This window comes from Petromyzon marinus, chromosome 17, assembly GCF_048934315.1.
Source record: "Petromyzon marinus isolate PM22_M1 ecotype Great Lakes invasive population chromosome 17, UKy_Petmar_22M1.pri1.0, whole genome shotgun sequence".
In the NCBI taxonomy this organism is placed as follows: Eukaryota; Metazoa; Chordata; class Hyperoartia; order Petromyzontiformes; family Petromyzontidae; genus Petromyzon; species Petromyzon marinus.
In genome coordinates, this window is record NC_133683.1 from 9,522,531 (window position 1) to 9,537,926 (window position 15,396).

At 35.2% G+C, this 15,396-nt stretch overlaps 1 protein-coding gene across 2 annotated transcripts in view; it reads right to left on the reverse strand.

The window, feature by feature from the left end:
• The window catches only part of NOXRED1 (NADP dependent oxidoreductase domain containing 1), a 48,789-nt gene that overhangs the window by 4,629 nt on the left and 28,764 nt on the right, over positions 1-15,396 (reverse strand). For both annotated transcript variants that reach the window (XM_032956215.2, XM_076067596.1), the window contains 2 exons: positions 2,491-2,663; positions 1,704-1,887 (listed from right to left, as the gene is read on the reverse strand). In XM_032956215.2, coding sequence (XP_032812106.2) covers positions 1,704-1,887; positions 2,491-2,663 — 357 coding nt within the window. The remainder of the gene's footprint in view (positions 1-1,703; positions 1,888-2,490; positions 2,664-15,396) is intronic.

Sequence of the window (15,396 nt, forward strand, 5' to 3'; positions counted from 1 at the left end):
CATCTGCGGACTTACCCCATGTAACCCCTGACAGTTTATTCTTTGTGGAAAGGCAGGTGACCATTAGGTCTGGGCACCTGCTATTTACAACTCTGCGGCAACTTCACGTCTACCAAGTTCATCTCAGGGTTAAGGTTACAGCCTCACGTCACTATACACTACACTATAAGTTACACTACACTATACTCTTCACTGTTATACACCACACTACTATATACTACTATACACTACACTATACTGTTATAGCCTCATGTCGGTTCTCTGTAGTCACTCCCTCGGCGTGGAACTCTATCCCTTTGCACATCCGTAACATCAAATGCACTCGGACTATTTTCAAGAAACATCTAAAGGCCTCTCTGTGTTGGGTCAGGATTTCGAGCAGCCCTGAGCTTGGCTCCGCACCGCTGAGTTGTTGACTTGTCATCATCATTATAAGGGTTATGACCGTAAAGGGCTGGTTTTGGGACCAGGGTAGAACAACAGACGAAGAAATAATTTAATATTCCGGGGGGTTGAATTCGAGAAACCCAATTTGAGCTTCAACCCAGAATGCACAGCTGGGTCGTTTGCCACTTAGCAACCTCCGAGCGTTCCGCTTGTAAAAATAATTATTACTATTCATATGCCCTCACACAGCAAGACGGAGGTTGCTGTGGGCAAGACGGGTCGTGCAAACTCACGCTGCTGTAAGGGCGAGGGCAGGACTGGGTTAGGTTTCACTTGTCCCGGATGTTACAGTGCAGTGTGGTACAAATGTGGCAACACCCATTATGTTAACACTGGTGCTTTATCCCAAAGGGTCTGAATCTCAAGACTCTTGATGATCAGTTGCTCTCTGAGTAAGACTTTGACTACAATAACTTTCTGTACTTTTCTTAAGACAACCACTTGGCCTGCATGCGGGTGTAACGTGTGAGCCACAAACCCCGGCTATAAGCACGCAGCCGAGGTGAGCCATTAACTCAAAGGGTAATTCCTGGGTAATGAAGTCATTGTTGACAGGAGAAACTAAGTTCAGTTTCTCCGCACTCAAACAATCACTGGGAAGTGCTCATCTCTAATAGGGGCCAGGAAAATTCTACATTCCGATGATAGAGACCATTCATTCACTCTGCAAGACACCACTGTTGACTTCCCACTGAGTGGTACTTGTTTCGTTGGCCCCTTAAGAACACTGGGCCAAGGCGACTTAGTACTGAGATTTGAACCCTCACATTACTGACCGGGAGATGGGAGCTCTGCTACGGTCACAGCTGGGCCAATTGGTGGGACTGGAGGGGTAGCGGTGGAACTCCGTGGGTCGATGCCACTTTTGAGACATCAACAATAGGCACTGCGGTGGTGAGATGTTAACTCCCTCGCCTGGTATGCAGGAGGTCCTGGGTTCGATCCCGACCCAGACGCCTGCTGTTTATTTGGAGTTTGTGCGTCTCTCTGCCCGAGTCCGCGTGGATTTTTCTGCGGGTCCTCCGTTTTTTCCCTCCACATTTAGAATCAACATCACGCGTTTAGAGTATTTGACTCCTGCTATACATTTCCACGTGATGACGATAATCCAGTTCGTTGAGCCGTCATTTGTGATAGCCAGGTCGCTTCCAAAAAAGAGCTACATAGCTCAGTGGGCCTTACCTGGTAACAAAAAAAGTTTAGTTTAAGTTTAGAGACCCTTGGCCACGTGCTAGCTGTCCCCCAGCAGGCCACACCTGGGCGGGGGGACGGCGCTTGTGAACGACAGCACGAGGGTGCGCGAGTGCAGGAGGCCCTGCATGTCGGCCGCCACCGCGTCCAGCTGCGAGGGCAGCACGCACAGCAGCAGCAGGGGCGGCCGGGACGAGGCCGCGAGGGCGTTGTCATAGCAGCAGTGCACGCCGCGTGCTCCCAGATCTCCTGTGTGGACGCCACAGCCCCACGGCAGCTGCTACGTCAAGAGAACTGCGGTTGCTAAATCGAGGTCGCTAAACCCCGGCATTACTTTCCCACCCCACGGTTCCGCCAGGGCCATGTCGTTTTGTGATGCCACGACAAAAACATGAAAATCGGATGCATCCCAAAAGCATGGCGGGAGGCCAGGGGCGCAACTATGGGGGGGCAGTGTTACGCAACGCAGAGGGGCCCAGTCGGCAACAAGGGGGCCCTGAATCAACAGATAAACAATTACAAACGTTAAGAAAAATTAATACAAAATTTTCTGCAGTCTACCATGGACCAAGCCTGATTAACGGCGTCTGGCTATTGTATCAATAGAACAGCATAAATTTGAGCAATCCACCCCTAGACCCTGAGGACATCCTAGACCCATGGGCTGACATGAAAGCAAGACGCATGATACCTTAATTGTGAGTAGTATTGTATCATTGGTGATTACCAGGTCGCTTCTGAAAAAGAGCAAAATAGCTCAGTGGGCTTTACCTGGTAAAATAAAAAGGTAACAGTATTGTTGAGGAGCCCTGGAGCGCCTGCGGTGGAGTTGCTCATGGCTGAGATTCTCACGGAGCAGGTGTGGGCGGCGCGTGGACACGAGCAACTGCGTGGGGTCCAGACAACCCTCGTCCAGGAGGGCCCGGGCCAGCACGCGGCCCAAGCGACCGCAGCCCAACACGGACACCAGGGGCCCGGGGTTCGAAGAGGGGGCGCTCCCCTTCACGTGGCTCCCGGACACGACCCTGGTCATGGGAAACCACAGGGCCGAGGTGCCGTCAATTCGATCACTGACCGCCCTGGTTTCCACTCAGCTTTGCATTTCATAATAATGATAACAACAGAGTACATGAGAGGTTTCTTTTTTATTTTTTGGTTTAGATTGCGTAAATATCTAAATGTTTTTTTAATTTTTTAATTATTTTTCTATCTACCTGACTTTACTGAAAGACCAAACGAGTATGAATTCCTGCAGTCACAACAGCTTTAAGTCAAGGTGTTAAGATGTTAAAACACCAAACTGAAACCTTTTACAAGGAATCATGTCTGCATTAACCACAATACTTGTGGTCAGAATGCAAACATGTGTCATTAAAACCCGCCACCACCCGACACAGCCAACTAGTAAGGGTGGTCACGTAAACAGAACATGCCAATTCGCCACTAGTACAGCACACTGGTTGTGTGTTGGAGAGCCAAGCCACAACATTTACAATCTGAGTACGACGTTTCGTCAGTAATTACAACTAGCTTCATCAGGTGACAGCCAGATTTATGAAGAAGTCCACCTGTTTCGTTCCTCCCTAGAGGCGTAGATGTGGTGACCACACTTCTGCGCTCTTACGCAAAGTGGGGGGGGGATTAATGAGCCAACGTTCATTATGCATGCGCATTATGCGAGCCCTTTGATCTTGTCCTTCCTGTCCATTGTGTTTATTAAAATAGCCCTACCAACAGCAATCCCTATTGAAGTATGGTGCCTTGTATAGGAATGCATTTAAACAATGCAGTATTTGATTATTTGCCTCCACACAGCACTAAGTCGGTAGCTATCCGAACGGTTAAAATTATTTTTATTTCTTTCAATTTCGATAGATTCTCAAAGGAGCTATTTTTGCACAGCTTCAACATTTTCAAAATCAATTGAGTGTCCTTGTTGGCACGCATGTTCTGCTACTGCTGACAGTTGTATTTTGGAGAAATAAATATTTCTCTGATGTTCTTTTAGTCTCGTGCTGATCATTTGTCCTGTTTGCCCTACGTAACATTTTCCACAAGTGCAGTTAATCCGGTACACACCTTCTGTTGATAAATTCGGTAATACATCTTTTGTACCAGATATTAATTTATGTTTTTTAGTTACTCCCGCAATGTATGGTATTTTGATGGTTTTAATTACTTGGACAGTTTCAATGCCTGTGTTATTTGATTTGATTTTGGCATTCAATGCCCTGTTGATTTGTGCATCATTGTAACCGTTCATTTTCAGCGCCTCTTTAACATGCTGAATTTCACTTCTCAGAATGTCACCATCTGACACTTTCTTAGCTTGATGAATGGGCGTCTTGCTAACAGCAGATATCTGTGTGGGGTGATGGTGTGACTCTGCATTCAGATAGACGTCAGTATGCGTTTTTTCGGTAAATACTGTTTAAAAAAAGAATTAAACCTCTATTATGGATGATATTGGTCGCAAAAACCTACGTGTTAATACTGTGTTTTAAAAATGTTTTTTTTAAACCTATATAATGGATGATATTGGTCGGGAAAGGCTACGTGTTAAAACTGTGTTTTAAAAATATATTTTTAAACCTCTATTATGGATGATATTGGTCGCGAAAGCCTATGTGTTAATACTGTGTTTTAAAAATGTTTTTTAATCCTCTCTAATGGACGAAATTGGTCGCAAAAGCCTACGTGTTAATACTGTTTTAAAAATGTTTTTTTTAAACCTCTATTATGGATGATATTGTTCGCGAAAGCCTACGTGTTAATACTGTGTTTTAACCAAGTTTTTTTTAAACCTCTATTATGGATGAAATTGGTCGCGAAAGCCTACGTGTTATTACTGTGTTTTAAAAATGTTTTTTTTTTAAACCTCTATTATGGATGAAATTGGTCGCAAAAGCCTACGTGTTAATACTGTGTTTTATAAATGTTTAATTAAACCTCTATAATGGACAATATTGGTCGCGAAAGCGTACGTCTTAATACTGTGTTTAAAAATGTTTTTTTTTTACCTATATAATGGATGATATTGGTCGGGAAAGCCTACGTGTTAATACTGTGTTTTAAAAATATATATTTTTAAACCTCTATTATGGACGATATTGGTCGCGAAAGCCTACGTGTTAATACTATGTTTTAAAAACGTTTTTTTTAAAACCTCTATAATAGATTAAATTGGTCGCGAAAGCCAACGTCTTAATACTGTGTTTTAAAAATGTTTTTTTAAACCTCTATTATGGATGAAAATGGTCGCAAAAGCCTACGTCTTAATACTGTGTTATAAAAATGTTTTTTTTAAACCTATATAATGGATGATATTGGTCGCGAAAGCCTACGTGTTAATACTGTGTTTTAAAAAGTTTTTTTTTAAACCTCTATTATGGACGAAATTGGTCGCGAAAGCCTACGTGTTAATACTGTGTTTTAAAAACGTTTTTTTTAAACCTCTATTATGGATGAAAATGGTCGCGAAAGCCTACGTGTTAATACTGTGCTTTAAAAAAGTTTTTGTTTAAACCTCTATTATGGACAATATTGGTCGCGAAAGCCTACGTCTTAATACTGTGTTTTGAAAATGTTTTTTTTAAACCTCTATTATGGACTATATTGGTCGCCAAAGCCTACGTGTTATTACTGTGTTTTAAAAATGTTTTATTTAAAACCTCTATTACGGATGAAATTGGTCGTGAAAGCCTACATGTTAATACTGTGTTTTAAAAATGTTTTTTTTTTAAACCTCTATAATGGACAATATTGGTCGCGAAAGCCTACGTGTTAATACTGTGTTTTAAAAATGCTTTTTTTTAAACTATATAATGGATGATATTGGTCGCGAAAGCCTACGTGTTAATACTGTGTTTTAAAAATGTTTTTTTTAAACTTCTATTATGGATGAAATTGGTCGCGCAAGCCTATGTGTTAATAGGTGTTTTAAAAATGTTTTATGAAACCTCTATAATGGGCAATATTGGTCACGAAAGCGTACGTCTTAATACTGTGTTTTAAAAAGTTTTTTTTAAACCTCTATTATGGACTATATTGGTCGCGAAAGCCTACGTCTTAATACTGTGTTTTAAAAATGTTTTTTTAAACCTCTATTATGGATGAAAATGGTCGCGAAAGCCTACGTCTTAATACTGTGTTATAAAAATGTTTTTTTAAAACCTATATAATGGATGATATTGGTCGCGAAAGCCTACGTGTTAATACTGTGTTTTAAAAACGTTTTTTTTTAAACCTCTATTATGGACGAAATTGGTCGCGAAAGCCTACGTGTTAATACTGTGTTTTAAAAAAGTTTTTTTTAAACCTCTATTATGGACAATATTCGTCGCGAAAGCCTACGTCTTAATACTGTGTTTTGAAAATGTTTTTTTTAAACCTCTATTATGGATGATATTGGTCGCGAAAGCCTACGTGTTATTACTGTGTTTTAAAAATGTTTTATTTAAAACCTCTATTACGGATGAAATTGGTCGTGAAAGCCTACGTGTTAATACAGTGTTTTAAAAATGTTTTTTTTTAAAACCTCTATAATGGACAATATTGGTCGCGAAAGCCTACGTGTTAATACTGTGTTTTAAAAATGTTTTTTTTAAACTTCTATTATGGATGAAATTGGTCGCGAAAGCCTACGTGTTAATACGTGTTTTAAAAATGTTTTATGAAACCTCTATAATGGGCAATATTGGTCACGAAAGCGTACGTCTTAATATTGTGTGTTAAAAAGTTTTTTTAAACCTCTATTATGGACTGTATTGGTCGCGAAAGCCTACGTCTTAATACTGTGTTTTAAAAATGTTTTTTTAAACCTCTATTATGGATGAAAATGGTCGCGAAAGCCTACGTCTTAATACTGTGTTATAAAAATGTTTTTTTTAAACCTATATAATGGATGATATTGGTCGCGAAAGCCTACGAGTTAATACTGTGTTTTAAAAACGTTTTTTTTAAACCTCTATTATGGACGAAATTGGTCGCGAAAGCCTACGTGTTATTATTGTGTTTTAAAAATGTTTTATTTAAAACCTCTATTACGGATGAAATTGGTCGTGAAAGCCTACGTGTTAATACCGTGTTTTAAAAATGTTTTTTTTTAAACCTCTATAATGGACAATATTGGTCGCGAAAGCCTACGTGTTAATACTGTGTTTTAAAAATGTTTTTTTTAAACTATATAATGGATGATATTGGTCGCGAAAGCCTACGTGTTAATATTGTGTTTTAAAAATGTTTTTTTAAACCTCTATTATGGATGAAATTGGTCGCGAAAGCCTACGTGTTAATACTGTGTTTTAAAAAGTTTTTTTTAAACCTCTATTATGGACTATCTTTGTCGCGAAAGCCTACGTGTTAATACTGTGTTTTAAAAAGGTTTTATTAAACCTCTATTATGGATGAAATTGGTCGCGAAAGCCTACGTGTTAATACTGTGTTTTAAATTTTTTTTATTAAACCTCTATAATGGACAATATTGGTCGCGAAAGCGTACGTCTTAATACTGTGTTTTAAAAAGTTTTTCTTAAACCTCTATAATGGACTATATTGGTCGCGAAAGCCTACGTGTTAATACTGTGTTTTACAAAATTTTTTTTAAAAACCTCTATTATGGATGAAAATGGTCGCGAAAGCCTACGTGTTAATACTGTGTTTTAAAAAGTTTTTTTTTAAACCTCTATTATGGAAGAAAATGGTCGCAAAAGCGTACATCTTAATACTGTGTTTTAAAAACTTTTTTTTAACTCAATTATGGATGATATTGGTCACAAAAGCCTACGTGTTAATACTGTGTTTTGAAAATGTTTTTTTTAAACCTCTATTATGGATGAAAATGGTCGCGAAAGCCTACGTGTTAATACTGTGTTTTAAAAATGTTTTATTAAACCTCTATAATGGACAATATTGGTCGCGAAAGCGTACTTAATACTGTGTTTTAAAAAGTTTTTTTTTAAACCTCTATAATGGACTATATTGGTCGCGAAAGCCTACGTGTTAATACTGTGTTTTAAATCTTTTTTTAAAAAACCTCTATTATGGATGAAAATGGTCACGAAAGCCTACGTGTTAAAACTGTGTTTTAAAAACCTTTTTTTAAAACCTCTATTATGGATGATATTGGTCACGAAAGCCTACGTGTTAATACTGTGTTTTGAAAAGGTTTTTTTTAAACCTCTATTATGGACGAAATTGGTCGCGAAAGCCTACGTGTTAATACTGTGTTTTAAAAATGTGTTTTTTAAACCTCTTTTATAGACTATATTGGTCGCGAAAGCCTACGTGTTAATACTGTGTTTTGCAAATGTTTTTTTTAAAACCTCCATTATGGACGAAATTGGTCGCGAAAGCCTACGTGTTAATACTGTGTTTTAAAAATGTTTTTTATAAACCTCTATTATGGACAATATTGGTCGCGAAAGCCTACGTCTTAATACTGTGTTTTGAAAATGTTTTTTTTAAACCTCTATTATGGATGATATTGGTCGCGAAAGCCTACGTGTTATTACTGTGTTTTAAAAATGTTTTATTTATAACCTCTATTACGGATGAAATTGGTCGTGAAAGCCTACGTGTTAATACAGTGTTTTAAAAATGTTTTTTTTAAAACCTCTATAATGGACAATATTGGTCGCGAAAGCCTACGTGTTAATACTGTGTTTTAAAAATGTTTTTTTTTTAATTTCTATTATGGATGAAATTGGTCGCGAAAGCCTACGTGTGAATACGTGTTTTAAAAATGTTTTATGAAACCTCTATAATGGGCAATATTGGTCACGAAAGCGTACGTCTTAATATTGTGTTTTAAAAAGTTTTTTTAAACCTCTATTATGGACTGTATTGGTCGCGAAAGCCTACGTCTTAATACTGTGTTTTAAAAATGTTTTTTTAAACCTCTATTATGGATGAAAATGGTCGCGAAAGCCTACGTCTTAATACTGTGTTATAAAAATGTTTTTTTTAAACCTATATAATGGATGATATTGGTCGCGAAAGCCTACGAGTTAATACTGTGTTTTAAAAACGTTTTTTTTAAACCTCTATTATGGACGAAATTGGTCGCGAAAGCCTACGTGTTAATACTGTGCTTTAAAAAAGTTTTTTTTAAACCTCTATTATGGACAATATTGGTCGCGAAAGCCTACGTATTAATACTGTGTTTTGAAAATGTTTTTTTTAAACCTCTATTATGGACTATATTGGTCGCGAAAGCCTACGTGTTATTATTGTGTTTTAAAAATGTTTTATTTAAAACCTCTATTATGGATGAAATTGGTCGTGAAAGCCTATGTGTTAATACCGTGTTTTAAAAATGTTTTTTTTTTAAACCTCTATAATGGACAATATTGGTCGCGAAAGCCTACGTGTTAATACTTTGTTTTAAAAATGTTTTTTTTAAACTATATAATGGATGATATTGGCCGCGAAAGCCTACGTGTTAATATTGTGTTTTAAAAATGTTTTTTTAAACCTCTATTATGGATGAAATTGGTCGCGAAAGCCTACGTGTTAATACTGTGTTTTAAAAAGTTTTTTTTAAACCTCTATTATGGACTATCTTTGTCGCGAAAGCCTACGTGTTAATACTGTGTTTTAAAAATGTTTTATTAAACCTCTATTATGGATGAAATTGGTCGCGAAAGCCTACGTGTTAATACTGTGTTTAAAATTTTTTTTATTAAACCTCTATAATGGACAATATTGGTCGCGAAAGCGTACGTCTTAATACTGTGTTTTAAAAAGTTTTTCTTAAACCTCTATAATGAACTATATTGGTCGCGAAAGCCTACGTGTTAATACTGTGTTTTACAAACATTTTTTTAAAAACCTCTATTATGGATGAAAATGGTCGCGAAAGCCTACGTGTTAATACTGTGTTTTAAAAACGTTTTTTTTAAAACCTCTATTATGGAAGAAAATGGTCGCAAAAGCGTACATCTTAATACTGTGTTTTAAAAACTTTTTTTAACTCAATTATGGATGATATTGGTCACAAAAGCCTACGTGTTAATACTGTGTTTTGAAAATGTTTTTTTTTAACCTCTATTATGGATGAAAATGGTCGCGAAAGCCTATGTGTTAATACTGTGTTTTAAAAATGTTTTATTAAACCTCTATAATGGACAATATTGGTCGCGAAAGCGTACTTAATACTGTGTTTTAAAAAGTTTTTTTTTAAACCTCTATAATGGACTATATTGGTCGCGAAAGCCTACGTGTTAATACTGTGTTTTAAATCTTTTTTTAAAAAACCTCTATTATGGATGAAAATGGTCACGAAAGCCTACGTGTTAAAACTGTGTTTTAAAAACCTTTTTTTAAAACCTCTATTATGGATGATATTGGTCACGAAAGCCTACGTGTTAATACTGTGTTTTGAAAAGGTTTTTTTAAAACCTCTATTATGGACGAAATTGGTCGCGAAAGCCTACGTGTTAATACTGTGTTTTAAAAATGTGTTTTTTAAACCTCTTTTATAGACTATATTGGTCGCGAAAGCCTACGTGTTAATACTGTGTTTTGAAAATGTTTTTTTAAAACCTCCATTATGGACGAAATTGGTCACGAAAGCCTACGTGTTAATACTGTGTTTTAAAAATGTTTTTTTTAAACCTCTATTATGGACAATATTGGTCGCGAAAGCCTACGTCTTAATACTGTGTTTTGAAAATGTTTTTTTTAAACCTCTATTATGGATGATATTGGTCGCGAAAGCCTACGTGTTATTACTGTGTTTTAAAAATGTTTTATTTAAAACCTCTATTACGGATGAAATTGGTCGTGAAAGCCTACGTGTTAATACAGTGTTTTAAAAATGTTTTTTTTTTAAAACATCTATAATGGACAATATTGGTCGCGAAAGCCTACGTGTTAATACTGTGTTTTAAAAATGTTTTTTTTAAACTTATATTATGGATGAAATTGGTCGCGAAAGCCTACGTGTTAATACGTGTTTTAAAAATGTTTTATGAAACCTCTATAATGGGCAATATTGGTCACGAAAGCGTACGTCTTAATATTGTGTTTTAAAAAGTTTTTTTAAACCTCTATTATGGACTGTATTGGTCGCGAAAGCCTACGTCTTAATACTGTGTTTTAAAAATGTTTTTTTAAACCTCTATTATGGATGAAAATGGTCGCGAAAGCCTACGTCTTAATACTGTGTTAAAAAAATGTTTTTTTAAACCTATATAATGGATGATATTGGTCGCGAAAGCCTACGAGTTAATACTGTGTTTTAAAAACGTTTTTTTTAAACCTCTATTATGGACGAAATTGGTCGCGAAAGCCTACGTGTTAATACTGTGCTTTAAAAAAGTTTTTTTTAAACCTCTATTATGGACAATATTGGTCGCGAAAGCCTACGTCTTAATACTGTGTTTTGAAAATGTTTTTTTTAAACCTCTATTATGGACTATATTGGTCGTGAAAGCCTACGTGTTAATACCGTGTTTTAAAAATGTTTTTTTTTTAAACCTCTATAATGGACAATATTGGTCGCGAAAGCCTACGTGTTAATACTGTGTTTTAAAAATGTTTTTTTAAACTATATAATGGATGATATTGGTCGCGAAAGCCTACGTGTTAATATTGTGTTTTAAAAATGTTTTTTTAAACCTCTATTATGGATGAAATTGGTCGCGAAAGCCTACGTGTTAATACTGTGTTTTAAAAAGTTTTTTTTAAACCTCTATTATGGACTATCTTTGTCGCGAAAGCCTACGTGTTAATACTGTGTTTTAAAAATGTTTTATTAAACCTCTATTATGGATGAAATTGGTCGCGAAAGCCTACGTGTTAATACTGTGTTTTAAATTTTTTTATTAAACCTCTATAATGGACAATATTGGTCGCGAAAGCGTACGTCTTAATACTGTGTTTTAAAAAGTTTTTCTTAAACCTCTATAATGAACTATATTGGTCGCGAAAGCCTACGTGTTAATACTGTGTTTTACAAACATTTTTTTAAAAACCTCTATTATGGATGAAAATGGTCGCGAAAGCCTACGTGTTAATACTGTGTTTTAAAAACGTTTTTTTTAAAACCTCTATTATGGAAGAAAATGGTCGCAAAAGCGTACATCTTAATACTGTGTTTTAAAAACTTTTTTTAACTCAATTATGGATGATATTGGTCACAAAAGCCTACGTGTTAATACTGTGTTTTGAAAATGTTTTTTTTTAACCTCTATTATGGATGAAAATGGTCGCGAAAGCCTACGTGTTAATACTGTGTTTTAAAAATGTTTTATTAAACCTCTATAATGGACAATATTGGTCGCGAAAGCGTACTTAATACTGTGTTTTAAAAAGTTTTTTTTTAAACCTCTATAATGGACTATATTGGTCGCGAAAGCCTACGTGTTAATACTGTGTTTTAAATCTTTTTTTAAAAAACCTCTATTATGGATGAAAATGGTCACGAAAGCCTACGTGTTAAAACTGTGTTTTAAAAACCTTTTTTTAAAACCTCTATTATGGATGATATTGGTCACGAAAGCCTACGTGTTAATACTGTGTTTTGAAAAGGTTTTTTTAAAACCTCTATTATGGACGAAATTGGTCGCGAAAGCCTACGTGTTAATACTGTGTTTTAAAAATGTGTTTTTTAAACCTCTTTTATAGACTATATTGGTCGCGAAAGCCTACGTGTTAATACTGTGTTTTGAAAATGTTTTTTTAAAACCTCCATTATGGACGAAATTGGTCGCGAAAGCCTACGTGTTAATACTGTGTTTTAAAAATGTTTTTTTTAAACCTCTATTATGGATGAAAATGGTCGCGAAAGCCTACGTGTTAATACTGTGTTTTAAAAACGTTTTATTAAACCTCTATAATGGACTATATTGGTCGCGAAAGCCTACGTCTTAATACTGTGTTTTAAAAAGATTTTTTTAAAACCTCTATTATGGACTATATTGGTCGCGAAAGCCTACGTGTTATTACTGTGTTTTAAAAATGTGTTTTTTAAACCTCTATTATGGATGATATTGGTCGCGAAAGCCTACGTGTTAATACTGTTTTAAAAATGTTTTTTTTAAACCTCTATTATGGACAATATTGGTCGCAAAAGGCTACGTGTTAATACTGTGTTTTGAAAATGTTTTTTTAAAACCTCTATTATGGATGAAATTGGTCGCGAAAGTCTACGTGTTAATACTGTGTTTTAAAAATGTTTTATTAAACCTCTATAATGGACAATATTGGTCGCGAAAGCGTACGTCTTAATACTGTGTTTTAAAAAGTTTTTTTTTAAACCTCTATAATGGACGATATTGGTCGCGAAAGCCTACGTGTTAATACTGTGTTTTAAAACCGTTTTTTTTTTAAACCTCTATTATGGATGAAAATGGTCGTGAAAGCCTACGGGTTATTACTGTGTTTTAAAAACGTTTTTTTAAACCTCTATTATGGACGATATTGGTCGCGAAAGCCTACGTGTTATTACTGTGCTTTAAAAATGTTTTTTTTAAACCTCTATTATGGACAATATTGGTCGCGAAAGTCTACGTGTTAATACTGTGTTTTAAAAACGTTTTATTAAACCTTTGTAATGGACAATATTGGTCGCGAAAGAGTACGTGTTAATACTGTGTTTAAAAAATAAATTAAACCTCTATTATGGATGATATTGGTCGCGAAAGCCTACGTGTTAATACTGTGCTTTAAAAAAGTTTTTGTTTAAACCTCTATTATGGACAATATTGGTCGCGAAAGCATACGTCTTAATACTGTGTTTGGAAAATGTTTTTTTTAAACCTCTATTATGGATGAAAATGGTCGCGAAAGCCTACGTGTTAATACTGTGTTTTTAAAATGTTTTATTAAACCTCTATAATGGACAATATTGGTCGCGAAAGCGTACTTAATACTGTGTTTTAAAAAGTTTTTTTTTAAACCTCTATAATGGACTATATTGGTCGCGAAAGCCTACGTGTTAATACTGTGTTTTAAATCTTTTTTTTAAAAACCTCTATTATGGATGAAAATGGTCACGAAAGCCTACGTGTTAAAACTGTGTTTTAAAAACCTTTTTTTAAAACCTCTATTATGGATGATATTGGTCACGAAAGCCTATGTGTTAATACTGTGTTTTGAAAAGGTTTTTTTAAACCTCTATTATGGACGAAATTGGTCGCGAAAGCCTACGTGTTAATACTGTGTTTTAAAAATGTGTTTTTTAAACCTCTTTTATAGACTATATTGGTCGCGAAAGCCTACGTGTTAATACTGTGTTTTGAAAATGTTTTTTAAAAACCTCCATTATGGACGAAATTGGTCGCGAAAGCCTACGTGTTAATACTGTGTTTTAAAAATGTTTTTTTTAAACCTCTATTATGGATGAAAATGGTCGCGAAAGCCTACGTGTTAATACTGTGTTTTAAAAACGTTTTATTAAACCTCTATAATGGACTATATTGGTCGCGAAAGCCTATCTCTTAATACTGTGTTTTAAAAAGATTTTTTTAAAACCTCTATTATGGACTATATTGGTCGCGAAAGCCTACGTGTTATTACTGTGTTTTATAAATGTGTTTTTTAAACCTCTATTATGGATGATATTGGTCGCGAAAGCCTACGTGTTAATACTGTTTTAAAAATGTTTTTTTTAAACCTCTATTATGGACAATATTGGTCGCAAAAGGCTACGTGTTAATACTGTGTTTTGAAAATGTTTTTTTAAAACCTCTATTATGGATGAAATTGGTCGCGAAAGTCTACGTGTTAATACTGTGTTTTAAAAATGTTTTATTAAACCTCTATAATGGACAATGTTGGTCGCGAAAGCGTACGTCTTAATACTGTGTTTTAAAAAGTTTTTTTTTAAACCTCTATAATGGACGATATTGGTCGCGAAAGCCTACGTGTTAATACTGTGTTTTAAAACCGTTTTTTTTTTAAACCTCTATTATGGATGAAAATGGTCGTGAAAGCCTACGTGTTATTACTGTGTTTTAAAAACGTTTTTTTAAACCTCTATTATGGACGATATTGGTCGCGAAAGCCTACGTGTTATTACTGTGCTTTAAAAATGTTTTTTTTAAACCTCTATTATGGACAATATTGGTCGCGAAAGTCTACGTGTTAATACTGTGTTTTAAAAACGTTTTATTAAACCTTTGTAATGGACAATATTGGTCGCGAAAGAGTACGTGTTAATACTGTGTTTTAAAAACGTGTTTTTTAAACCTCTTTTATAGACTATATTGGTCGCGAAAGCCTACGTGTTAATGCTGTGTTTTGAAAATGTTTTTTTAAAACCTCCATTATGGACGAAATTGGTCGCGAAAGCCTACGTGTTAATACTGTGTTTTAAAAATGTTTTTTTTAAACCTCTATTATGGATGAAAATGGTCGCGAAAGCCTACGTGTTAATACTGTGTTTTAAAAACGTTTTATTAAACCTCTATAATGGACTATATTGGTCGCGAAAGCCTACGTCTTAATACTGTGTTTTAAAAAGATTTTTTTAAAACCTCTATTATGGACTATATTGGTCGCGAAAGCCTACGTGTTATTACTGTGTTTTAAAAATGTGTTTTTTAAACCTCTATTATAGATGATATTGGTCGCGAAAGCCTACGTGTTAATACTGTTTTAAAAATGTTTTTTTAAACCTCTATTATGGACAATATTGGTCGCAAAAGCCTACGTGTTAATACTGTGTTTTGAAAATGTTTTTTTTAAAACCTCTATTATGGATGAAATTGGTCGCGAAAGTCTACGTGTTAATACTGTGTTTTAAAAATGTTT